General features: G+C 45.0%; 1 protein-coding gene across 15 annotated transcripts in view; it reads left to right on the top strand.

Moving 5' to 3' along the window:
- The window catches only part of LOC116764502, a 55,744-nt gene extending 36,660 nt beyond the window's left edge, over window positions 1–19,084 (top strand). For 4 of the 15 annotated variants that reach the window (XR_004352904.1, XR_004352901.1, XR_004352898.1 and 1 more), the window contains 7 exons: window positions 6,635–6,836; window positions 7,207–7,317; window positions 8,347–8,487; window positions 8,786–8,946; window positions 10,273–10,341; window positions 16,093–16,235; window positions 17,184–19,084. Coding sequence is in view for 4 of the 15 variants with exons in the window: in XM_032653177.1 (XP_032509068.1) it covers window positions 7,207–7,317; window positions 8,347–8,487; window positions 17,184–17,265 (334 nt within the window). In the remaining 11 variants the exon portion in view is untranslated. Of the gene's footprint in view, window positions 1–1,883; window positions 2,037–6,634; window positions 6,837–7,206; window positions 7,318–8,346; window positions 8,488–8,785; window positions 8,947–8,976; window positions 10,008–10,272; window positions 10,342–10,459; window positions 10,529–16,092; window positions 16,236–17,183 lie in introns of those variants that run through there. The other 11 variants (XM_032653177.1, XM_032653178.1, XM_032653176.1 and 8 more) reach the window with 9 other exon arrangements.
- Window positions 19,085–27,352: the final 8,268 nt, after the last annotated feature.

Genomic DNA, 27,352 nt, shown 5'->3' with positions numbered 1-27,352 from the left:
TGGAATCATATGGTAGCTGTTCTTTTGTGTCTGGCTTCATTCCTTCAACACTATGTTTGTGAGCTGTATCTATGTTGTTGGGTGTAATTATCGTATTTCTTCCCTGTTGCATTTCCTTCCGTTGGATCAGTTACCCATTCTACTCCTGATGAATGTTTGGGTTGTTTCAGTTTTAGGCTATTTCAGAGAGGGTGGCTGTAAGCTTTCTTGTGCACGTCTTTGGTGTGGTGTGTGTGTGTGTGTGTGTGTGTGTGTGTGTATTTCTGTTGGGTGTGTAGACCAAAGGGGGACTTACTACGTTGTAGGGCGCAGCTGTGATTGGCTTTAATAATGTCAGTTTTCCAAAGAGGTTGTGTCAGTTTCCACTCCCACCGGCAGTGGGAGAGACGTATGCTGCTCTACCTTCTCGTTAACGTCTGGTTCTCTTAGTCTTTTTGATTTTCGTCGTTCTGGTGGTGTGTGATTGAATCTCATTGTGGTTTTAATTTGATTTCCTGGATTAGTAATGCGTTGAGCATCTTTTCAGGTACATTGGCTATTTGGGTATTTTGTGAACGGGTTTTCAAGCGTCCTGCTAGCTTTGCTATTGTATTTTTCACCTCTTTTACTGATTTGTAGGAGATATGTATTCTGGATATGACCCTTTCTTGGTTATATGTATTGCGAATATCGTATACCACCACGAGCTTGACTCTTCATTCACTTTATGGTGTCTTTGGATGAGAGGAAGATTTTAATTTTAGTGTAGTCTAACTTACCAATACTTTCCTTTATAGTTAGTGCTTCCTATGTCTTACTTAAGAGAGCTTTGCTTACCCCGATGCCATGAAAGTATTCTTTTATATTATCTTCTGGAAGCTTTATTGTTTCCCCTTTCACATTTACATCTGTAATCCACATGGTGTTGACTTTTGTATATGGTGTGAGGCTGGGATCAAGTTTGTTTTTCTTCCATCATATCTACTTACCTTACACCATTAATAAAAAAGATTTCCTTTCCCCAGTGCTCTGAAGTGACACTTTTGTCATAAATTAAGTACTCATTTATAGACTGATCATATGACTTTTTCCCCTTTATTTTGTTAAGGTGGTGAATTATCCAGTAGGTTTGTGAATGTCAAACCAACCTTGCATTTCTGGACTAAACTGAATTTGTTTACGATGTATTATTTATTTCACGTATTATTGCATGTTTTGATAATTTTTACAATATGTATGGATGAAATTTACCTGTAATTTTCCTTTAGTGTAAAGTCCTTGCTAGGTGTGTTATCAAGGTTTAGCTGGCCCATAAAAGGAGTTGAGAAGTGTCTTCTTTACATTCTTAAAAAAAATAAAACATAATGAGTCTGATCTAATATAGTGATTAAAAATATACATAGTTTGTCCTAAGTATATTAGTCAGGGTTCTCTAGAGAAACAGAACGAATAGAATATACATAGACATATATATGATCCACTCTATGAACTGGCTAGCACAATTACAGAGACCAGGAAGTCACTTGATCTGCTGTCTGCAAACTGGGGACCAGGAAGGCTGGTGGTGTAACCCAGTCCAAGTCTGAAGGCCTGAGAATTGTGGGGTTGGGGGCTGAAGGGTGAGCAATGGTATAAGTCCTGGTTGGATTCTTTTCTAATTGAAGCAGAGTTGATTTATGATATTATATTAGTTTCAGTGTATAGTATAGTGATTCAGTACTTTTACAGATTATATTCCATTAAAAGTTATTACAAGATAATGGAATACACCTGTGCTATACACCTGGCTGGATTCTGAAGGCCTGAGAACTGGGACCTCCTATGTCTAAGGCAGGAGAAGATGGGCATCCCAGCTCAAGCAGAGAGAAAATTCACCCTTCCTCTGCCTTTCTGTTCCTATCCAGGCCTTCAGTGGATTGGATGGTGCCCACCGCAGTGGTGAGGGTGATCTTCTTTACTTATCCACCCATCTAAATGCTGATATCCTCCAGAAATAATGTTTCACCAGCCACCTGGGCATTCCTTAGCCCAGTCGAGCTGACATGTAAAATCAACCATCACAGTTAAGTGTTTATTCATAATTATCTTTCATTCCAGGCTTCTGTATATTTTAAATTAGACTTTCGTCAGGAAACTGGTTTTGTGTGAGTTTTGCCTGGGAAGGTAAATAGAAGTTAGATGATCTAGGAGTTTTCATGTGTCTCTCGGCAGGAAGCTTGTGTGCCCAAGGCTGAACTGTGTCACTGTGTCTCAATCCCAAGACCCACGATCAAGGTCCATCCTGGGTTTAAAGGAGAACCTATAAGATGAGAACTTTCTGGACATATGATAAGCATTCAGATAAAACACCTGATCCCAGTGAGAATCTTCAAAGCCAATTTCATCTCCTCCTTTGGACCCTTCAGTCACTGTTCCACTGAGTTTTTTTTTTTTTAATCTCCTTCAATACTGTATATCTCATAGCTCACCCATCTTTCCATACCTTCTTGCTGTGGTCCTCCAGACTGTGGCATTTCTAGAACACCTAGTCTTCATTTCATCCTCTTCTCAGCAATCCAAGTGCTTGCTCCAAAATGGACAGCTGGCCACCTTAGCCCTTGCTGACAACTCATTGATGGCTTTACCAGGTGAAGTGCAGGCTCATGAACACATACACGGTGCCCCCTCTGGCTGGGCTCTTCCTTCCTCCTCAGCCTGCCTCCCCCTCCAGCATCTCCAGGTGCCTGCGGGTCCTGGTGTGTGCAGCAGGGTTTTGTGCGCCAGCTTTTGTGTGTGCTGCTCTTCCTCCCAGGCATAGGCTGTCCAGGGCTTCCTCCTGGATAATCCATTCTTTGATAATCAGCTCAGACCAGAACCTTTGACTCCTCGCAGCTGGGGCTGCGTGGTCAGCTTCTAATTTCTGTGGTTAGATGGTGAACTCTTTGCAGGCAGGGTCCAGGTCTCAGCCTGGTAGCCAACAAGGGCTCAGCGAATATTTGTAGATTCAAACAGAAGAGACAACACCGACTGGTTGACTAGCTTGCATTTCATTTCATCTCTTTTTGGAAGCCGGAGATGGACTAAAATGGCCCAAATACCGTGAGGTAGGGAGGTAGGAAGGCCAAGGCTATGGAAAGTCCGCAGATACCATCTCCTCCTGTATGACTGAGTTCAGTTCAAATGGTTAAAACTCTCTTACGTGGCATTCGCTTTCTGTAGAATGGATTAGCAGCAAGGATTTTCCATAAAGATAGATTTTTCCGGAGTAACAAATATGAACCATTTACTCTAAGAATTTAAATGAAAAAAAAAATCCTACTTAAAAGGCAACTGACTGAGATCCTTCCCCTTTTCTCTTATTAATAAAAGAGTTTACACAGAAACTCTATAAGAAATTGTGTAAGAGATTCACAAGGATCATTAAAGTCCCTATTAGACATTTACTTTCACTTTGTAAAATTGGCTATACTCTCCAAACGGTACCACATAAAAATGGACTTTCTGGGGCTCTTCTATATGAATGCACAGTGCACAGTGGTGCCATTCATTTTATTTGGCCCGTTTACTGCAAGTACATTCTAAATTTGGCCTTAATTATTTTTCCTTTCACAAAAATATTTTGTGGGATCTTTTTGAACCCTGACTACTTCCTTCTTGTCCCTTAAAACAGAATCCAGGAGTGTTATTTTTGTTCTCTTCTAATTAAAATAATTGCTTGGTTCCTTTTAACTAGATTCATGCAGTTATTAGCCTAATACATGGATGGGTGCCATGGGGTGCTTGAGAGACAGAATGAAAAGTGATCGTGTAGCTTCACATGAAAAAGCTTCTGTGGTGACAAGGAGCATTTTCCCCCTTTCAGCCGGCATTTTATAAGGACCTTTAGTAAACCTGGCCCCCCATCCCCTTACTAAAAGACGATTAAGCGAAATAATAGTTCTATTTTCTTTATTAGGTATACAGCCAACCCGGTACAATTTGAAGAGGGGCACTTGATGTTGCTGGGTATGGCACAAAGACCTGGGGTCTGGTTTTAATTTCTGCCCCTGCTTTGTCTTCCAGAATAACTGCATTGGAAGGGTAAAAGCCCCATGTCTCCTCGGCCAGCGGGTGTTTATCATAGGACAGTGGAAAAGAGGGACAAAAATGCCTGGATATAATATTAGGAGTTGGCAGGACCTGGCCTCTAAAAGGAAGTGTTAAAACAATGTTTTTGACATCAAGGCTTTTCTCAAAGTTGATGTAAGTCCTGGGGTTTGTCAAAGGCCCACGGGCTACATCTGACCTGTTGCCTCTCTTTGTAAGTTAAGATTTATGGGGCGATAGCCATACCCATTTGTGTATGTGCTGTCTACGGCTGCTTTTGGACCGAGTTGTGGAGCAGTGGTGACAAAGTCCATGTGGTCTACGAAACCTAAAAAGTTTACTGTATGGTTCTTTGCAGAAAAAGTTTGCTGACTCTTGAGATAGTCTATCCAATTCACTGAGTATCTGCTAGATATCTACTCTGTGCTGAAAAATGTGTTTATAGGAATTTTAATTGTGGCCCTCTTTTGATGAGATGCTGAGGGCCTTTGGTGATGTGCTTTTGACATGGGTGTTCAGTATAGGTGTATAGGTAGCAGGAAGTGAGAAGGATTTGGCCCAAGAAGTCATGGTTTGAGAAAAGGTTCTGCCATGATTGTCTCGGTGGCAGGTCATGGATCATGGCTGGGATCTTCCTTTGTCTGCTACCTGGAGGAGAAGGTGTTGATGGCTTGGAATGCACCTTTATTAGTGACTTAAAGACCTATGGTCACCTTTAATAAGAAAAGCATCTATGGTCAATATGTGGACTCCTGCTGTCAGGCCAAAAGATGGGACCCCTCTGCACCAGTTGGTTGGGAGGGTCAAGTAGAGAGAGTCCAAGTGTTTTCTAAGCCATGAGGTGCTGTATTTGTGGCATAGATATTATCCATAAAACATTGGATAAGTGTTACTTCTCTTTGGCATGTGAGAAGATGAGACTTAGCCTGTCAAAGATTTAATAAGCCAGTAGAAACACTGGAGGCTGGGTCTCCTGGCTCTAATCACTGTGCTTTTCAGTGCACCATACGCTTCTGTACATCATGTTTGTTTCCACGGTTTCAGAAATACTCAGTTCTTTAGTTCCTTCTCCTCCCTCCCTCCCTCCCTTCCTTCCTTCCTTCCTTCACTGTTCAACAATATTTATGAGTCTGCTATGAACTGGAAAACGAGCTGAATTTTTCAGGGAGAGTGATGACTGCTTAAAGAACAGTTGGAAGACTCTTAGAATAATTTTGTTCTTGGACCCCTATGGCTGGAGTCCAGAAGTATATAGATTTCCTCATGGCTTCTCCTGAGCTGCCCAAGGAGCTGGCCCTTATTTTTGATACGAAGAAAGAGGGTAGATGGGATGGGAAAGGGAGAGTAATCCTGTCGCTCAACAAAATGTTGCCAGAGACATTGTTTTGGATAGTGTGTGTGTGTGTGTGTGTGTGTGTGTGTGTGAATGTGTGTATGTGTATATGTGTGTATGTGTGTGTGAACGTGTGTATGTATTTGTGTGTATATGTGTGTGTCTGTGTATGTGTGTATGTACGTGTATATGTGTATCTGTGTATGTGTGTGTATATGTGTATGTGTGTATATATGAGTGTATGTTTATGTGTGTGTATATCTCTGTGTGTATGTGTGTGTGTGAATATGTGTGTGTGTGAATGTGTGTATGTATGTGTGTGTATGTATATATGTGTGTGTTTGTATATGTGTGTGTATATATGTGTGTGTGTATGTGTATTTATGTGTGTGTATATATGTGTGTGTGTGTGTAACAAGATAGGAAAGAGATGATGAAATGATGATAGCAGATTATACCAGCAACCAAAAGATGGAAAGAGTCTAGGTTTAGAAGATTTGAAAGTTAGAATTTTTTTTTTTTTTGTGGTACGTGGGCCTCTCACTGTTGTGGCCTCTCCCATTGTGGAGCACAGGCTCCGGACGCGCAGGCTCAGTGGCCATGGCTCGCGGGCTCAGCCGCTCCGCAGCATGTGGGATCCTCCCAGACCGGGACGTGAACCCGCGTCCCCTGCATTGGCAGGCGGACTCTCAACCGCTGCGCCACCAAGGAAGCCCTGAAAGTTAGAATTTTTTACCTAAAGTCCAAGAGAATCCCTATCAGAGACATTTTCAACTATGAATTGTCCGATTAGGCAGCATGTATGAAACATGCCAGTATGTTGACCGTGCTGTCCAGTACAGGCTTCAATCAGATTGTACTCCTTCAATGACGTGTCTTGTAATTTTTGAAATGATGATTATCAAATGTGCCTGGAGGAAGCAGCTTTAACCAAAACATTGAATTTGTTGTGTCCTGGTAGGTGAAGTGAAGTTCTTGAAAGTTCTGTTTTTGATACTTGTCCTTTTAACAGGGACGTTTGCCGGTATTTCCCTTATAGTCAAATAGTCAATGTCGTTGGCTACTTAACGCTCTTCAGGTAACCTTGAACCCAAGAGTCATATGATTCTCTGAAACAAAGGTACCAATGAAGTTGCCTCATCAAAACAAAACAAAATAAAACCTTCCAGAATCTTCCATTGTACGGTTGTCACCGCAAAGACCTCTGGGAAGTACAGTAGAAAATTATGCCTTTTTCTCCTTTTTCTCCCACATCAGTGAGTCACAACCCTGCTGGCTGAATTTGGAGGTGGGTGTATCTGACCCTGCAAGTCATCCTTGAAGCTGTGCTACTTCTCTGATATTCCCTGGACCCAGGACGCTCTTGTTTTCAGAACCGCAATTTGTTTCAGCACAGAAAGCATATGCATTGCAGGACTTAACACTGATACAGATAACACTTTTCCTCTCTAAGAAATTTGTAAGCATTAACCAATTTATTTAACTTTCCTGCCATGAAGTGAATTTTCTTCTGTTTGCTGTGGGAAAACCCTTCTTTTTCTAATTCTAATCTTTTAGCAGGTATTCTACTGAGAAATTGTCCCCACGCTGGAAATGTTTTGTAGAGGGGGAAATAAATCTCTCAACACAGTGTAAAATTCTACTGAAATAGATGACCTCAATTTCCTCAGTGTCTAAGCCTCTTTTTAAGCGATTTAGCAATGCTCCAGAAAGAAAAGTAAAATCTCATTGAAAACTGTGGGAACTATTATTGTAGTACTACCACTGTTACTACCATTGCTGTGTGCCAAGTTCTTAATGATTTATGTGTATTATTTTGTGTTCCCCAGAAAGGAGAGCTTGTGGAAAAGCTCATGTGCTGTCTCTTCAGTGGAGAGTTCAATCCAGGAACAGGATGTGATTAAGGATCTTGAGATGGAGAGTTACCTTGGATTATCTGGGTAGGTCATAAGTCCAGTTGTAACTGTCTTTATGATAAGGAGACAGAGACAGAGGCAGGTTTGACACACAGAGGAGGAGAAGGCAGTGTGACCACGAGGCAGAGGCTGGAGTGATGCTGCCACAAGCCAAGGAATGTGGGCATCACCAGGAGCTGCAGGAGGTGAGAAAGGGACCCTCCCCTCCAGCTTCTGGAGGGGGCACAGCCCCTGCTGACAGCTCCGTGTGGGTGGGCAACACTCATTGCAGAGTGCTGGCCTCCAGAACTGTGAGAGAATACATTCCTGTTGTTTAAGCCACCAAATGTGTGGTAATTTGTTACAGCAGCTGCAGGGCGATAACGCAGGGACCATCCTCCCAAAGCATGAACTATTAGGTCTCAGGAGAATCTGACCCAGTGGATGAAGGGGAGGAAGAAACCAGAGAGAATGTACCTGCCAGTTACTCTGATTGTTCAACGGCTTTCCTCAGGGGACATTAATACCTCTTTATTTCCCCCCTTACCTCCGGGTCAAGCATGGCTGGAGTCTGAGTTTTGCTGGAGGGTCTCAGGCTTCAGGGTCACAGGGGAGCCCCAGGGTGGGAGGGCAGAGGCCAGTAATGGGGAGACAAGAAGAGCCTTCATTGGTTGCAGCCTCTGAAGTCTGTTGCTTGGAAGGTGAACTTTCAGGTAGGGGCAGCCCAGAGCAGGGTGTCCAAGTCACCAGGGCATAGCGGGACTCTGAAGCTGTGATCTCTTGGCCCTCATCACAGCCCCGTAAGCCAGGTGTGGCGGGCCTCCTCCAACGAAGCCCGTTCCCCAAGCTTGAGCGCCTTCAGCTTATGGAGCTCACTGTCACTCAGGGCTGTGCATCTCACCTTCCAATGTAGTAGCTGAAATCTCCTTCAGTTGAGTCAAAACCTGCCTTCATGTAGATGCCACGACTGGTTCTAGGTTTACTTCCTGATGCACATGAAGTAGGGCGCACTCTTATACACAAAAGTTCTCACCAAATATCTGAAGACAGTTTTTCTCCGTTTTCTTTTACCAGGCAAAGCACTCCCCGTTTCTTCAACTCTGGAGCTGTGGAGGAGTATTCTTTTGGGGACTGGAGGCCACACCCATCCCTCCTCTGGGCATGTCATCTCCCTCTGTCTCATGGGGAAACTCACACCATGCACTGGAGCTTCAGGTACAGTCTGCTCAAGCACACGGGTGTCTTGTCTCCTTGTTTCTCACATCACTGAGTAGCTAGAGATTGTTTCTACTTTAGGTTTTGACAAACACATCATTTTTAGTTGTACTAAACATAGCATTGATGAAAATGCCCTTTTGGTAGCCTTGAGTACAGGTGACTACTTGGAAGCATATGTTAGTACCAAAGGAACCATAAGAGCCCCAAGGCATTAATCAATATGCTAGGGGTGCTACTGTGTGAGACCTGTAGAGGTCAAATGCCACCCCACGTCACGACATGTAAATACCCACAGTTTTATGCAGAATTGAGGCCCGTCGGTGATGCCGAAAGGTCAGTGCCAGTCAGCCATGCCAGCCTGGGGAGCATTCTCAGCCAACCTGTCCTCCGACCAACCTTCCTCCTCAAAACAACCAACCAGCCAAACCCACTTCTGGAGCATCTTCTGGCCTGCAGGTGGGCATGTTCCCTCTTCTTGTCTCTTAGTGGGAAGCCCTGATTTGGCTTCTGTTCCCGGTCCAATCCAAGTCCCAGCATCGTCGGCGAGAGGAAGAGCCATTGCCATGGACTAAAAGGCCAGTGTGCACGGGCATCCCCCCACCACCTCTCACAGATGGAACAGCCCCGCAAGGCAGACATCATAGCCTTTAGTTTACAGGTAACGACATTAAGCTCCATTCAAGGTAACCCTCCCAAGGTCAGAGAGGAGCACAGCCGAGGTTCAGACTCTGCTCGCCCATGCGGTGGCCAAAATGATCTGAAGTGTAGAAGAGATGGGGCGCCTGGACCATGGCAGGCGGGCCCAGCTTGGAGCTGACCCTTCCGAGGCCCCGCAGGAGCTGGGGAGCCCGCACTTGGCACTAGATGGCTCAGCCTCTGTAGGTCTCCCCTCGGTGACTGGGTCTTCTCATGTCACATATGTGACAAAACAAGGCCCAGCTGGCCCAGCTTCCGAGGTTCGCAAACATGGGTGTTTCTGTGGCCCGACAACTATTTACTAAGTGCCTTCTGGGTCTCCTGGGCCAAACCGGGGCAGGATGGGAGAACAGAGGCCCTAGTACAGGTCCCATGTAGCTGGAATGAACCTTCCAAAGTGAAACTCCTAAGCGCATCATTTATAATTACACCCCATTTCTTCTGCTCAGTTCTAACAGTTAACCTGTTGATAATGGTGAGTATCACCTTCTCCCTCACGGCTGTCACACCAGCAGATCCCCTCACAACCTCCCCAGGAAAGGGTTCTCACGACAGTCGCTTTCACTCTACCGCTCAGAAGGCACGCGTTTCCGTGAGCTCCCCCCGCCCCCAGGCATCATGCCAAAATCATATTTCCAGGGGGCAGAGGTGAGTGCTGTGCATCTATCTGATTAAACTGCCTGTTGTTTTAAATCTATTTTCACAGAGACGTACGTCCTCCAGGACACAGGCAGGGACACAGCGCATTAAAAGTTATATCTGTATCAGTGGTTGCCTCTGTTCGTGTAGCGCGGGCACGTGTGCGGGCACGTGCTAACCCAGTGGCCTCTCGTTATGAAGGATATGCGTTCAATGATTGTGAAACAATCGCAGCTTAAAAAAAAGTCGCATACGTACTTGATTGACCAGTTAAAAAATGAGGGAATTCTGTGAAGCACCAGATACGTAGATAACATTAAAAGGGAACAAGGATGCGCTCTTCACCCAGACTTTTCTGCGTGAATGGTGGACCCTCCTCTGTCAAGGGCAGGGCAGCAGCAGGCCTCTCTTCCAGGCCATTTTCCTAATATTTCTGCTTTTCATCAGGGCCTGGGGACCAGGACGGTGGGGATCTCAGCCCTTGCCCACTGCCCACGTTAGAACCTTCGTTAATCTGTGAGTTCCTTGCCCCCTCACCTTTACCCAAAGAATAATGCCTCCCCCAGAATTACACAAAAATCAATGGCAAAGTTAATTGAAATCTGGACCTCTTAATGTTTTTCTCTTTCTTAAGTGATTGCTTGGTTTCCAAAGAGTGAGGTTGAACTCAAAGGATGGCTTTAATCGAGGAAGAGTGAATTGGTAAGAGAGAGAAAGCAGAGGTAGATAATTTTCCAAGTGACTGAAAGATAGGGTTTTCTCTTTTTTTTGAAAAATAATGTATTTTGAACTTAAGGAAAATAATATTGTTTCAGTGCTTTAAAAGATGTATTAATGGAAGTTTAAGTTGGAGTTTAATAAAAGCTAAAATTTGCAGTACTTCCCTTCTGAACAAATTTTCCTACTATACTTTTCTCCCCAGGGCATCCACATTTTGCCCTTCCTTATACAATTGGCATATTTATCTATACGAACTGTAAGATCATCTTATACTTGACCTTTGAGTTTTTGGCTTTTTTTAAAATTAATTTTTCTTGGAGTACAGTTGCTTTACAATGTTGTGTTACTTTCTACTGTACAGCAAAGCGAATCAGCCATACGTATACCAATATCCCCTCCCTTCTGGATTCCCTTTCCATTCAGGTCACCACAGAGCACTGAGTAGAGTTCCCTGTGCTCTACAGTAGGTTCTCATTAGTTATCTATTTTATATATAGTGTTTCCCTTTAAGATTTCATTTCCTTTCAAGTTTTATGTTGGGGCTTCAGGAATGTTACTGGATGGGAAGAGTGACCAGGGCATTTTCCACGGCCTGGCTCACAGCTCTGCTGGCTCCTTAAAGGGCTGGAGATGCTTTGAAGGAGGTTGACGCCTCTTCTCTTTCCTCCCAGGGGACCAGGAAGGGGAAGAGGGAAGCGGGAAAGTGATGGAGGTCACTAACCACTAGAAAGAAGGTGTCCAGCTTCTTTATTTTAAGGATTCTTACCTTCCTGATAATTGTAGTGTTTGTATCATAGGTACTTGGCCTGTAATTTGGCTTCATCCTGCAATACTGTTTATATTTATAGCAGTCTATAACACACAGAGTCAGTGCTATTTCACTGGATTCTCACATCAATTTGCTGAGGCAAAAGGGACCAATATTTTGATCTCTGCTTTGTAGAAGAAGAAACGAAGTCTCCAGTGGATTGGAATTTGTCCAAGATGACCCAGCCAGCGATGGGGGTTGGGAGGTACAGGTCTTCAGGCTTTTAGGGGAAGAGAAAGGGGGTGGGGGGCCGAGCACTTACCCTGATGGAGCTCTGGATAACGGGGGGTGGGCAAGGCTCGTCTTCAGTCAGTCGGGACCCACACAGCATCCCCGTGGTGCCCTTGCTTGGTGCCAATCCAACCACTGGGAGATGCAGTTCAGAACGCTGGTTCCCACTCTCGTTGGTGTCTGTAGCTTCCAAAATATTCAGACAAAGGGCTCCGAAAGGCATCTGGTCAAGCTTTGCAAAGGGAGAAAACTTATCCTCTGATTCCCGAAGCCCTGAAGTCAGGGATTTGATTACGCTTATCACGATCTCAGCTTCCACCGCTCCAAATGTGGTTAGTTTTGTAATTAGTTAATGTCATTACCTGTCATCAAATCCAGACAACGCTGGTCTCCAAAACTTCCCATGGCAGAGAAACCCACAACCTGACATCTTTCCACCGTTTTACACAGAGTTTCTTTAATAATCCTGGCAACTGTCCCCTCCTTCCTAGACCACAGGTCTGAAAGTTAGGAGAAAGATTATTTCTCGTATTTTTTTTAAAGGCCATTTAAAATTCTTCAGTACCTTTTCCCCAAACCTTTCTTCACTCCAAGCAAAGCATAAATATAATCTTTTCAGCAACTCTTCTACTCTTCTCTATTTTCCTTCTTATATATGTCGGTTGTATTTTGCTTTGGGCAGAATGGCCAAAATAAGAACGTGTTTACCATAGGGAAACACCCCGTTAAGGACTATTTTTACCTTTCATAAAATGCTGCTTGTCTTGTTACCTCCTTGCTGGTAAATCCTGGGTGAGCGGTTTTCTTCTGTGCTCCTATGCAGTCATTCGACAAATATTCCCTGAGTGCCGACTGTGTGTGGCTACTTGTGGGTACTTGGGACACAGCAGGGAACACACTGTTTGCATCCTGGTCCTGCGGGAGCTTACGGTCTGATGGCAAAGGAAGATGATAGGAAAGTCAACAGTCTGTGGGCTGGACATCTTCCGTGTGCCCCTCCAGAACCCCCTCCTTACCTCCCTGTGGTGTGGGGAGCCCTGGGGAGGGAGGTCGGCAAAGGTGCGTCATCAGTGGCCTCTTTGCCCTCAGGGTCTGTCTGGGTCAGGACCCTAAATGGGGGAGCGGGACGGTGGGCTCCGGGTGCTTATGGCCCCATCCCCTCTGCCGGCCCAGGGGTGACACAATTGCTTTTCTGTTGGTTAGAAATCAGTCCTTCCCACGGCTGCTTCAAGCCCGGGACGGGAACTGCTCTTCCTGGGTTTGGTTTTCCTAATCTTAAGAACCCTTCCATAAACAGACCACCCGTTAGCTTCTTCCCAGTCACCCACTTGAAGGCGCCTCCTGTCACCACCGGACCCTGACTGCCACCGTGGTCAGAAGGCAGTGCCGCGGGACCTGCCGTCTTTTCCACGCTTAGCGCATCGGCGGTGGTGCCTTGTCACCTGCGCACTTTTGGACTAAATGTCCTGCGGCTTCAGGCTGCGTCGCTCCCTATGACTCAGTTACTCATTGATAAGGCACGTGATGTATGCACCCTCACCATACGTGCATCACTATACGTGATAAAACAAACGCACCTCCTCTGCATACCCTCTGACCCTGCCAGCCTGCTTGGCCAGCCCTCAGTGCCTCCCGGATTCCAGGGGCCACAAGGACCTGCCCATCCACAGGCCAGTTCAGCAAGCTCCCCACAGCCTGCCCGGAAGGGTCCAGCACCTTACTGCGGCCGCGGAGACGCTTCTCCCCATCAATGCCTTCTGCTCTGCCAGCGCTACCCTTGCTCCGTGCTCAGGGGACCACTGGTCCGTTCCCGGCCCCCCACTCATTTTTATTCCTCTGTGGTGAAGGCCCAGTTCAACAGCTCTTGGGAGCCTTTGCTGGTTTCATCATTTTGAGGAAGGGGTTGGGTTTTATCTTTTTTTTAAAAGGTTGTAATTTTAATTTTTTATTGTCCTGATTATGAAAACAATGCACCTCCATGAAAAAACCATAGAGAACATAAAATACAGAAGTTAAAAAATATTTCTCACTGTCATATATAAGTTCCAGGGACAACTGGGATGTACTGGGGGGCTTTGTCTTTAGCTTGGGAGGCAGAGCACATTTATACATTGCCAGGCCACCTCGGCTGACCAGTGTCTGTCTTTTCTAAAGAACTTTTATAGATTCTCGGGCTCTTCTGCTTGCCCGGTTCACACTGGCCTGAACTGTCCCCTTAAGCCAAACCAAGTATTTTCCTTGTCTGCATTTAAGCTTATTATTGCTTGTATTTTGGGGAGTGAATCTGGGCTCCAAGCTCTGAAGTTCATGGCTTCTCCTCTTCTTGGAAACAAGGTCCAAGGATTCAGATGGCCTGGAGCACGCTCGTCTCAGTGGGTGGTTTATATACTCATTGCTCTCCTTCTGGAAACCCCTGATGGATGCCATCCGGGTGAGCTTTGCTGCTCTGCCCAAGGTTTTCAGGGTTACTCTGTACTTCCCCCCAAGAGACATCAGTGTGTGTTAAAGCCACACCAGGATTTCCTGTGCAAAAAGCCCTTGAAATATGAAGTTCCCCTATCTCCCCATGATAAAAGCGATGCAGAAAGAAAAAAAACCAACATAACAGCTTTGTTACCTGATGGTACTTATTAGTAAGCTTCCCTCAGAAAGAGCGCTGAGAGATTTCATGCGGATTTGGGTTATACTCTGGGGAATTTGTCTGCAAAAAGCTACCGAGTGGCCACCATTCCTGTGTATGTGTTTTTCGTCTGTGATAGATGAAATAAGGCTAATATTCTTCATTTGGTGATGCACTCATTCAGTATAAGTTTAAGTTTAAAACTCTTAGTTTCCAGCAGCTTATTAAAAAACACACACCAGTCTGGCTAAAATATATCCTCAGGAAACCAGGCTGGAAGAAGAGGCGGTGAGACAGGAATGAGCTATTTAGCTTTTCTTGGAAAATGGCATAATTCTCAGAGGAATGAAAGGCCAAGCATTCCCCGGATTTTTCTCAGTCACACGTGCCAGTCCACAAAGTGCTGAAACCCCAGACACAGAATCTGGATTGATTTCAACTTCAGTCATTCAGGTGTTTGTGGCACAGAATAAACACCACCCAGAAGGTAGCATCCTGAGTTCCCAGAAGTCCCAAGGTCCAATATAATTTTAGGCAACACTTTCGGCTTCCACACAGGGATAGTAAGGTAGTCATTCAGTCCACATAAGCAGGATATTTTACTCTTTAAAACGAGGAATCCTGAATCAACTGGCGTTTGGCATGAACCTGCCGAAAGCATTTATTTTTCTAGGTCACGCAGACCTCACATTAATCTGTTCGCGTTTCCGTAACTCAATGGCATGTTTGTTGAGTGAATATTGTACAGTACCATTGTGTCAGATGTTACGAGCTACCGAAATCAACATGGTATCTGCTGCTTTCAGGGAGCTTGCCGTCTATCCAGTGACACTGGACGCAAACGTAGGAAACAATCAATCAGTGGATAGCACAAGGCATTCCATAAATAAGGATGGGGCAGGAGTTGGAAAGAGAGAGAAAGACAAAGCTACTGGACTCTTCCAGAGAAGACTTGAGGCTATAGGGTGCCATCTGGGGGAATTTGAACAGGGTGAGGAAGAGAAATGGTTTATTAGGCTGGGATTTAGCAAGAGAAAAGCCACCAACTAGAAGAAAATGAATTGAGTATCTATACGCCAGGTGTTTCTTAAAAAACTAAAATCTTTACCTGCATGAGCTAAATTAATTCTAATAAGAACCATGTGACAAGGTATTTTAGCTCCCATTTTAGAGGTGAGCAAAGTGAGTCTTGAGGGTATAAATAATTTGCTCAAGATCCCATGGAAGGAAGCTGCTAAACTCGGATTGTCTTGGGGACATGGAAGCAGTCTGTCTGTCCATTTCCCTTCCTTCAAGTTAGAGCAGTGGGAGCCCTGGTCACTTGCTGCTTGCCTGTTCTTGCATGGTGAGCGAAGAGCTGAATGGGAAAATTTAGGTGTGAAAACAAAAACGCATCTGGACGTTTTCTGAGCTGCAGGGCCGACGAGGAAGGGGAGGGTTGGGCGTGTTGACGTCCCCCGCAGTGACTGCCACCCCTGAGGTCCCGCTGCCCCTCGAGCTCCCCAGACCTCCGCCGCGTGGCCGGGGATCCTGGGTAGGGGGTCTTCTTCCTCTAATCAAAGACAGTCTGCACACAGGCTCTGCTCCCCCGGGACAGGCCCCAGGATGTTTTCTATTCAGAGAGGAGTCTAGGAACCCGCGGCAGATGGCCAGTGTTCTCCAAAGCTGTCTTCTTTTCTCCCTGGATGTAAAGTCACTCATCTAGAGTCTTTACTTCCCAGCTTCCCTGTCTGGACATAAGATTACAATTTTGCCCATAAAATGTGAGCAGAACTGACATGAGCAGCTCCTGTTTCCTGTCTTCACTGGGCATCACTCTTCCTGGTCTCTCTCTCTTTCTCCCCGTGGGCTGGAACCTGGATGTGCTGGCGACCCTCATTAAACCGAGGAGATGCGCGGTACCCTGCAGGACAGAGGGACGATGATAGGGAGATAATCTGGATCTCTTCGTCACCGTGTGAAATGAAGCATCCTGCCAGCCTGGACCGTCCACTCCAGAGAGTTATGTGAAAGAGAAAGCAATTCGATCTTGTGAGCCACTGTATTTTGGGGTCTGTTTAATCTAAGAGCTGAGGTTTTTACCCTGAGTAATACAAGACATTTCTGGGTGGGGAAATAGAGCATTGATTTCAAGTCAATATCTTGTCTTCCTTCAGTTTTTTTCCTTCTTTCCTTCCTTCTATAAGTATTTATTGAACACCAACTGTGTACCAGCAATGGGTACATTACCGGTGATGGTAAACAGGAGGACCGTTTAAAAAAAAAAAAAAAGTCCAAGCCAGTAGTTTGAAGAATTAAGTTGCCAGAAGGTTTCTTAGACCATATGCTGTGTAAGTTGCAAGCAGGCTGGGAAAGGCTGGTGAGAGTTCGGTGGTGCCACACCCTCTAGTCCACGTTCGTGGTTTGCGGTTGTGGACGAGACTGGTGAAAGGGGTTGGAGTAGTTGCAGTGGGGCTTTCAAAAGCTTCGAAGGGGCCAGGACTTTGGAATTTCTACCTCTGGTGCAGAGGCAGCAAAGGAGGAAATGGAAATGGTAATTTGTAAAACCTACCCAGCCCTTTGAGCTGCCTACCTATTATTCTCAAGCAAGTGAAGTCCGTGTTTAAGGACCATCTTTTCCCGCGAATATCAATTTTTTAAGTGTGATTTTACCTTCTGCAGAGCAGTATCCTGACTCCTTCTGCAATAACTTTGAACAAGTGAGTTACTTCAGGAAGGAAACAGCATAGGTCCCAGACTTTCTGATGTCCGTGCAGTTATTATTGGGATTTTCTTTCGAAGGTTTTCTTTTCTCCCCCGATTCATGGAGATAAAAAGGACATCACATTGTATAAGTTTAGGTTTACAAGGTGTGGATTTGATACACATATATTGCAAATTTCTAAGGTTTTTTAACACTGTCCTCAGAAAGAGGAAATTGTTTGATTTCTCTCTTTATTTTATTTAATTTATTTATTTTTGATTTCTCTTTTTTTTTAGAGGAATGACATCAGGATCTGAAACAGTCCAAGTGAAGTATATTGCGAGACTCCTTTTGTTGGGTTCGTGTTTGCGTATCTGAACAATCTAATGAGAAAGGAAGTCCAGGTTTTAGCTTCTGCACATCAGGAAATGGTTACGTGCCCCAGCCTGGCCTTGCAGACGGGCTGAGGGGGGAACCCTCCTTTCTCCCCTCCCCCTTTCCATCTCTCACCCTGAAGTCATCTCCGAGGACTTGGGGTATGCTTGACCATCCTGGAGAATGGCCAGCGGTCACCACAGCTGCTCCCGGGCATCGGCCTTGGAGCCAGGCTCTCCTGGGGACAGGAGAGGGAAGAGGGAAGCAGGGGTCAAACACGGCTGGATTTCCTGGGGCAAGGTTTCCCTGTGTGAGCTCTGGGAGAGGCCTGGAGAGCCATGTCATGTGTGCCGGCTCAGAGCCCAAGCTGGGCTGAGCGGAGTCCCAGGCTGGGAATTCTCAGTTTACAAGTCTTCCTTTCTGTCCTGTGGAAACAGATAGGGAAGGTTAATGAGATGAACGTGGCCAAACACTGCTGGCTTCTGAGAAGGAAAAGAGCCTGTTACTCGCTCCTGCAAACACAAGCCCTCTAGATGGGGACAGCTTCTTACTGAGCTCTCCTCCAGGAAGACTTGATTGTTTTCATCAGACAATTCAAAAGTAGCATGTATGCAGGGCTAGTCACTCAGCCGTACATGCCTGCTGAGTCAGGAATCAAGAAAACATCCTATTTTGCTTCTGACCTTTGCAGCAGCTTTGCCCAACACCTGCCACCTTTCCAAATATGCAGGGATTAATATCTGGAAAGGATAGGTCTTTTTATTCAAAAAAGAAGTTGGGTCTGTGATGAACTGTGATAAAATGAAGAACTAGTGAAGGACCAAAGCCAAACAGTATATGGAACGGAAAGATGAGATACCTCTTTGGTTGGAGATTTTCTGAAGAAAATATTCCAGAGAAAAGGGCAGATGGAAATGTGTGTGTGTGTGTGTGTGTGTGTGTGTTTAATGAGTAGTTAAAAAAAATGAACTCTAAGTGGGAAGAAGAGAAGAAAGAAGAAATTTGGGTGCATCTATAAAATCGCCACAATTTATGAGAGTTTAAAAAGACAATTTCTTTTTAAGGAGCCAATTCCTAATTTCCCACATAAAAGTATGGGAATTGAATGGTAAATCCTTCTCGGCCGACAAGACCCCTGAAAAGGGTTGGGAGAAAGAGTTACTGTTCCGTTTCCATTCATGTGTCTTGAAAGCCCGTGGCTGCGAAACTGCCCGGGACCGCAGAGGCCTGGGCTTCAAAGCTGCCCGATGACTTTTCAGAGCTGATCTATTGTGGGGCTTTGTTTCGTCTGGGTCGCCCTCGTTTTGTTCTGCTCGGGCTGTATCACTCTTCTGCCGCTGCTATTAATCCACCCTGTCTACTCCTCTCCATTCAGAGGCACATTTTAACCCTGCCCCGCACAGGGCGCAGCATGAAAGGCTGAAAGGCTGAGCGTCACTGTGGGGAGACTGAGAGGGAGGGGAGGGGAGGGGAGTGTGGGGTCCTGGGTGCACAGGCTCACCTGGGTGGCTGGGTGTCCAGGAAGCAAAGAGCAAGGGAGCAAGTGGGGTGAACCAGCTCTGTCCATCTGCTGGGGGTCGGGCAAGCTGGAACAAACCCTTTTTCTCACACGGTCACCGTCTGGCTAAGCTACCTGCTCAGGCACCGCGAACTCAAGCTCCTGGAACCTGCCAATGAGCCGGCCCTTGTTTTTCAGCTTTGATTCGATTTCCTTGCTTGTGCTTAATAGGCTCCTTATAGCTCAAGTGTTGTCAGACTGGGATAAAGTGGCAAAAGATACAGTGATTTGTGTAAAAAAAGAAAATTAAACCAGAAAACTGTTGTTTGGTTAGTAACTCAAATTCAGTCCCTGTCCTTATGCCTTCCCAGAAATCCTATTATATTCAATTATATTCCAAATAGAGAAGATGCTTCTCTGTCCTCCGCATCACTCACTTTTAATGGTGCAAGGGGACCATCCGGAAGGCCCAAAGGGTCCCGAGAGATGTGGGGTTATAAAGTGGTAACAAACGTTCCCCAAGTGCCTGTGGCTTCACATCATCTGTGGTTCTCACGACACAGCCAGTGGGGGTCCCTCATGGTGGCTCAGGGACCCCTAATAATGGAGGGCTGTTGTCCACATGGGTACCCACGAGCCCTGTGGACGAAAGAAGGGACCTCTCAGGGCTCTCACCTTGGCGATGAGATCTCCAGCTTGACAACACTTCCACAACAGCTAGCCCAGCGGTCACACCCGTCTGCCGGGCTGGGGGTCTCTATCTCCGGGTCCAGGAGGAGGAACAGGTGAAATAGGCATCCCTCCAGGACACCGTGCACACGCTCTCAGGGACAAGCAGAGGGCTGGTCAAGACAGGGCAGCAAAGTATTTTCAAAACTTTAACTGAACAGTGAAAGTCAAGGATTACATGGTTTGAACGTAATATGCGTAGTTGCACATTTGCCCTCCCCAGCCATTTGGGCTGCGTGGCCTCAGGCAAATCATGAACCCATGGGACATCCACATCATCGCAGATACGGAGGCTCAGTGGGTCTGGATCAGTGGTTCCCAAACCTGAGTGGGCTTTAGATCGGGGAGGACTTATTAAAGCTTTAGCTGTAGGACCTCAGCCCTAGTATCTCTGATTCAGCACATCCCGGGGGAGGCAGGGGGCAAGGCTCTGCATTTGTAAAATGTTTCCAGGTGATGCCGATGCTGCTGGTCCAGAGGACACACTTTGAGATGTTCCCTAAAACTGGAGAGTCCGATGTGGCTAGAACATCCAGTCCGACTGGTCCAGCGAACACACTTTGAGATGGTCTCTAAAACTGGAGAGTCCAATGTAGCTAGAACATCCAGTCTTTCCTAAATGTGACGGGGTAGCCTCAGCTGAGGAGTTGACTACTGGCCGCAGTAGAGTTTTCATGTGGAAATTTGACTGGAAAATGATTCACCAGAGCATCACTAACCCCTAACCTTTTTTGAGAGCACATTTGCATGTTGGGTTGACACATAGAGTTTAAAGACACATCTCAATTACAAGATGTGATCCAGACAGCTGCCCTTGCGGGGACAGAGGCGGCCACTAAACTCTGAGCAATTACTTAAAATTAGACTTGTCAGATTTGTTTAGGGTGACCAGGCAAGTACATACATTGACCCAATGTCACTCTTTCTGGAAAGAAGTTGTAATGATTTTGTATATCAGTCAAACTGTTCAAATACTAATGCCGCCTTCATGCTTTAATCACCATTCTAGTCAGATGTCATTTTTAGAAGCCCTTGGGGATTTGCATCCCTTAATGATTCTTCAATACCCAAACCAAGCATTCTTTAATTGGTGTAAAATGAGCAGTGCTCCAGTGCAAACAAGGAGAGGGCAGACTGATCAATGATGCCGTGCGTGTCTGGCTATTGGAAAGCCATCGTCATTAGATCAAGTAACAAATCCTCAACTCCATCTGCCTCTGAGGAAACACCAGCTCATGGAACCGGCAAATACTATTTCTACTTGTCATCACTATCGGAAAGCACAGAGCAGGTTGTGATCCCCAAATCTCATCTTTTAGGAAAAGGGTTAAAAGAATCCATCATAAAAACACCCTCTGTTCCAATGTCAGAAACTGTATTCTGGAGCCTTCAATGAGAATTCAACTAGAAACAGTATTTCTATCCTCTGGAGATTTGGTGTCTGTCTCTCTTTCTCTATTTGTAGATTGCAAACAGTATACAATTTTTGTTAACTTGACAAGCCATTTTCTCCCACGATTTTTTTTTTGTTCCTGATGGTGCGTTATCCATCTAACCATCTGAGTGTGCTTGGGAAACATGAAACAGGTGTTCATTCCCTCCTACTTTTCGTATGATTGAAAAAACTCCAGGCACTATACTTAAGAAGCCCAGGACAAATCCTTCTCATAAATGTGTCAAGCCCACTTTTCACTCCTGTCTCTTTCCATCAGCTCTCTCCAATTGAGTACTTATTACTGGGGCGGTGGGGGGCAGGAAAGGCAGCAGCAGGTCCATCACACGCCCCCGGCTCAGGCCTGCCAACCTCCTGCTCCTTGGTCAGCAAACTGTGCTCAGATACTACGGGTCCGGTGGCGGCCTGTGTTCATTGTTAATTTATCTGGTTTTAGACAAAATGTGCTGTCTCTTGCGGGGAATCCCTCAAGTTGATTTCAGTTTGAGTTTTACAGTGGTCCAGTGCTTCAAATGAGTGGAAAGGAGGAGTAAAAGGCTATCAGCATCCTTGACAGTCTTTGCTTGGAGCCTGGATTTAGAGAGGAGCTTTGGGTGGGTAATTACACTGGGACAGCCTGACTGCATGCAGTGTGCTATAAGCCACACACATCCTCACAGAGGGTGTATTGCTTCCTTTAAGATGCTCTCGCCAAATGTTTTGAGGACCTTGAGGTAAACCTTATGGGGGTGTCTTAGATTCTGGGATTCACTTTTGGAGCCCGGCTGGAGAAATGAGACAGAATGACACCTGAGCCATCTCCCTGTGCTGGTAGGTCTCGTGGACCAGAATATCACCCTTAGAATGAAAGCACATTCTTGCTGAGAAGCCAAAGGGGGTCAGTATTTCTTTATCTGGATCAACTTTGACGGTGTCAAAGAGCAGACTTGAAAGGGGCTGCAGAAATGATCTGCCCCCCGACATTTTTGAGGGGCCCCTGAGTCTGCAGTGCTGTAGACCCTGTCCCAGCGGTCTTGCTTCTGTCACCTTTTCTCTTACAGACAGCTACCTGGCCTTCTTCAGCCCTGTGATGGGTACACTGAACTTGGGAGCAGAATGCTTGTTTCCAGTTCTGGCTTCTTCCCTGAGCAATCACGTGGCCTCTCTGGGTTTCCATGTCATCATCCCTAAGCGAAGGAGTTGAATTAGATGAGCCCCTAAGACCCCTTTGAGATCTCACAGCTGAAGAGTTATGTTCTGTAGTGCCGGCTCTCATGAAAGCCAAGGGCAGGGAGCCCACCTTACGTGTCTTTGGAGCCCCCAGTCTGACTCTCATTCATGGAAATGAGCATCTAAACCAGCACTTCCCAAACTTGAATGTGCCTGGCATCACGTAAAGAGAAGATTCTGGTTCAGTGGGTCTGGGGTGGAGGCTGGGATTCTGTTTCTCTGACGGCTCTCAGGTGATGGAGCCAGGCTGAGGCGCAAGGCCTCAGACCGGAAGCTAAGTGAGACCCGAGGGCTGGTGTGCGCTGCTCAGCACCGGCCCTCGGCGCAGCCTGTGTCAGAGCGCACAGCGACACGGGGTTTGGGAAAGGGAGTCCTGTGGGGTGTTCAGAGAGAAGGCTGAGCCGTGGGCGACGGGTGCCTCGGCCAGGTCTCATCTCCACCACCTCCCATGTTACTTCTGACGGGACTGGAAGGCTCTGGCTGCAGACCTGGCCCCTGGCCTCACCGGGCACTGTGTGCAGAGGGGACAGGAGACAGGCAGAACCTGGGGAAGGGGCCGGCGGGGAGAAGCAGCTGCCTCTGCCCCCTGAGTCCTGGCTCCTGGCCCATTGCCCAGGGCCACAGCTCTCAAGCATATGCTCGTAGGTGCTCTCCTTTCCCCTTTGGTTGTTTCCTCTTTGATGTCCATTTCAACCAGCAAATTACTTAGAGGGAGTGGAGAGTTCCACACAGTGTCACTGTGGTTCCATCGCCATTTTATGGAAGGAGCATTGATCTGGGAGACCAAATATATGGGTGTAATTCCGGCTGGCCCACGAACCAGGGAGGGGCATGCCAGTCAAACTCCCGAGACCCTAGCGCTCTTCCCTCCCGTCCACACCCACACGCAGACCTAGGAAAGGGGCTTTCCTAGTGCACAGTGTATTCTAATTGAGGTGAAATCATATAACATAAAATGAACCACGTGAAAATGTGCACCTCAGCGGCGTTCAGTCCATTCACAGTGATGTACAACCGCTCCTGGTCTCTAGTTTCAAAACTTTTTCATGTCCCCAGAAGAACTTACCACACCTGTGCTTTACTCCCATTTCCCCTCCCCCCAGCCCCTGAACCACTCATCTGATTTCTATCCGTGTGGATCCCTATTCTGGGTATTTCATGTAAATAGAGTCATACAGCCTGTGGCATACCTTTAAAAATTTTACTTATTTATTTTTACTAGCTAGAGACATTACATTGAACATTACAACAATTAAGACTTGAAACATATAAATCCACGGTGTTTGGAACCACAGACAACGTGTGCGCATGTGGATACATGTGTGTGGCCATATATACATGTGCATGGGTGTATGTGTGCGTGTGTGCATGCATGCATGTGTGCCTGTGAGTTTAAGGTCCCTAGAGAACCTAATAACCAGCTGAGGGTGCTACCACGCCCCAGGTCCCCTTTAAGACAGATTCAGGGAATTAATAAACCAAGTACGGACATAAGCTCTGTCTCCCGGAGGATAGACCCTTTCTATTCATAGTCTGCTTTGCCTTCTGAAGGGAAGAGCGTGGCACGTGGAGGCCAAGGGAAACCATAGATAAGTCTGATCAAAGTTGCCATTTGGCAACAAACTCTACAATCACCACTCAGCCCTTTGGAAATTCTCGCCTTCCTTTCCCTGTCCTTCCAGCTCTTGTCCGCCTCTTCTCCTCCTTTGCAGTTTATTCTACCCAGTAACTCTGGTCCTGCCTACCCAGCTTTCTCTCCATCTTATTTCTCCCCTCCTGCCATCCTGTTGGTTTGCTACCGAAGGCATTGGGTATTCCCAAAGGCATGGGGTTCTTGGTCCTACTTACAAGTACAGGAGTTTATTAGAGGACGTATCGCCGGGCTTTTCTAGTTTGCTCACCCTGACCACTAAAATATTTTGAGCATAAGCTCCCAATATACGCTTGCTAATCTATTATTTCTTATTTATTGTGCATCGCTACTATTGCTACTGGACGATATACATTGTAAAATATACATAAAGGTGAAAATTCAAAAGAATGAGAATTTTACAGAGACGTAGAAGTTCTAATATTTTCTCCTCACAACCCATGGGGTCCCCTTGGTGACCCATAGACCAGAGGTGGAAAAGCCTTCTCCAGTCTAACTTTAGAGGCCCCAGGGGCACCACAAATTCCTTGCCCCTCCTGGAGACAGGTCTTCCTTCCACAGATCATCTGCCCTCCCAGCTGCCCACTGGGCTCCTGGGAATCACAGAACGGAAGTCGCTGCTGCAAGTGACCTTAGCTTTTTTCCCAGTGCAACCATCCCTGCTTTGTAAAAGAAATTACAAATTAAACAATTTTTTAAATTGTATGATTCCTTTAATGAATTATTTAAAAATTGAATTATAGTTGATTTCCAATGTTGTGTTAATTACTGCTGTGCAGGAAAGTGATTCAGTTACACACACACACACACACACACACACACACACACATATATACACATTCTTTTCTTTAATATTCTCTTCCGTTATGGTTTATCGTAGGACACTGAATACGGTTCTTTGTGCTATACAGTAGGGCCTTGTTGTTTAACGATTTTTTTATCGTGGTAAAAAAACATAACAAATTTACCATCTTAACCATTTTTAATCATACAGCATTAATCAACAGCATGAAGTATATTCACATTGTCATGAAAAAGAGCTTCAGAACTTAGAAATCTGAAACTTTATACCCATTAAAATGACAACTCCACTTTTCTCCCTCCCCCAAACGTCCGGTAGCCATCATTCTACTTTCTGTTTCTATGAGTTCGGTTATTCTAGATACCTCATATAAGTGGAATCATACAATATTTGTCTTTTTGTGACTGGCATATTTCACTTAGTGTAATGTCTTCAAGGTTCATGTATGTTGTATAGTATGTTATAGGATTTACTTCCTTTTTAGGGTTGAATAATATATCTTTGTATGTACACACCATATTTTCTTTATCCATTCATTTTTTTGTTTTTTTTTTTTTGCAGTACGTGGGCTTCTCACCACTGTGGCCTCTCCCGCTGCGGAGCACAGGCTCCAGATGCGCAGTCCCAGCGGCCATGGCTCACGGGCCCGGCCGCTCTGCAGCATGTGGGATTCTCCCGGACCGGGGCACGAACCCGTGTCCCCTGCCTCGGTAGGCGGACCCTCAACCACTGCGCCACCAGGGAAGCCCCGGATTTTGTCTTCGTAATTCCCTTTTTGGATTGTTCATTGTTAGTGTGTAAAAACACAAAGCATTTCTGTATGTTGATTTTGTATCCTGCCACTTTGGGGAATTCATTTATTAGTTCTAACGTTTTTTTGGGGGGGCGATGTGAATGGAGTCTTTAGGCTTTTCTATGTATAAGATCAGGTTATCTTTGAACAGAGATAATTTTGCTTCTTCCTTTCTAATTTCTATGCTTTTAACTTCTTTTTCTTAGTACTGTGTGGAATACAAGTGGTGAAACCAGGCATCCTTCTTTTGTTCCTGATCTTAGAGAAAACACTTTCAGTCTTTAACTATTGAGTATGATGTTTGCCGTGGGCTTTTCATATATGGTCTTTATTATGTTGAGGTAGTTTCCTTATATTCCTAGTTTGTCGTTTTTTTTTTTTTTAATCGTGAAAGGATGTTAACTCTTTTCACATGCTTCTTCTGTGTCAGCTGAGAAAATCATGTAATTTTTGTCCTTCATTTTGTTAATGTGATATATTTCTGTCCTTCTTTGTTTGGTTCCTGGGTCCTGTTAAATATTTCTTCCCAACTTTCAGCTCTCTGACAATAACCTCAGTTTTCAGTAAAACTGTGGGTTGGGATTTTTGTCCATATGTTATATGTTGTGATTTCTTAATTTTATAGCACATTTGATTCTTCAAGCATGCACCATTCTGAGCTTTGTTTAGGAGAACACGACTCCATTCTTTTATAATCACCCAGCCCTCTCTTGTAAAACTTCTCTCCAAGTTTTCTTTGGACTCTTCCCTTTTTCAATCTCTTTTCAAATCCCTAAGTAACCTCCTATGCGTCCCCCCAAAATTCATTCTTACCCTTTTCTGTGAAATTGCTCTGTCTGGTGACTCAGCAGTGAGACAATACTAAAACAATAGTGGCTGGAACTCCACATTCCCCTGGGTGCCAATACCACCCCCTGATCTCAGAAGATACAACTTGGATGTATGTCTTAAGCATATTTCTGGTTACTGGTGCAAAAACAAAACGAAACAAAAACAACGACAACAAAACCCCCCCAAAAACAACCCAATAAACAAAACAGAATGATACCTATAGTTAGCAGGCAATTGGTAGAATAGGAGTTTTATTTTTAAAGTCAACCATACTTTAAAACCTAAGGCCACTTTATCAATGCTTTATTATAGATGTGATCAATTCCGTTCAGAGATAAATGCCTAAAGAATTAGATCATAAATGAAGGAAAACAATGTGGAACAAAACTGTAAGGATGTGAAGCTTGAGCGATGTCTTGTCCTTTCTGAAATTTGTGATACTCGAGCTCTGTTTTTTTTTTTTTGGAGAAGCCATGAACCAGCAGAGATGAAGATAAAACACAAGGGGAACAGCACAGAATCAATCACGAAATGCTGTCTTACCACAATTATTTTTCTAAATACTACCATAATTACACTTAACTCTTATTAGTTATATATCACAGTGATGTTAATGAAAATGACATATCAAAAAGGGAAAATTTACATAAAGCTTTCTGTTGGAGGCCCATGAAAGCTAGCTGAAAAAAAAATAAGTCAAAACTTCAGTTTGGACATTTTCTAATTAGGTAACTGGCAATGGAATCTTACGTATCTTTTTATCTTGAGAGTTTTTTTTTTTTCAGATCAAAAGCTTTCTCCCTTATTAACGTTAAAGTAATAGGCAAGTGTCTGCCTAAAACTATTATTATACGGGTAAAATGGTTCCATCTTTGTACCAGTATTATAAAATTCTGGATTTAATAATTCAAAGTTATGGGGCTGACATAGAATTTCTTATGAGAAATGCACACAGAAATCCAGGATCTTACAAAATGATTTCTCTTTCATTCATGTTTTAATTCTATTTTTAGTAAAACTTGATTGTTAGTAGATACAAGCTACTGTGAAGCCTTGGTCATTTTGTAATAAATGATTTATCATTACCTACAGCACTGGAAAATCCTCACTTCTGAAAAATGAAA

Source organism: Phocoena sinus, chromosome 13 (genome assembly GCF_008692025.1).
Source record: "Phocoena sinus isolate mPhoSin1 chromosome 13, mPhoSin1.pri, whole genome shotgun sequence".
In the NCBI taxonomy this organism is placed as follows: domain Eukaryota; kingdom Metazoa; phylum Chordata; class Mammalia; order Artiodactyla; family Phocoenidae; genus Phocoena; species Phocoena sinus.
This window is presented reverse-complemented; position numbering and strand designations above follow the sequence as displayed.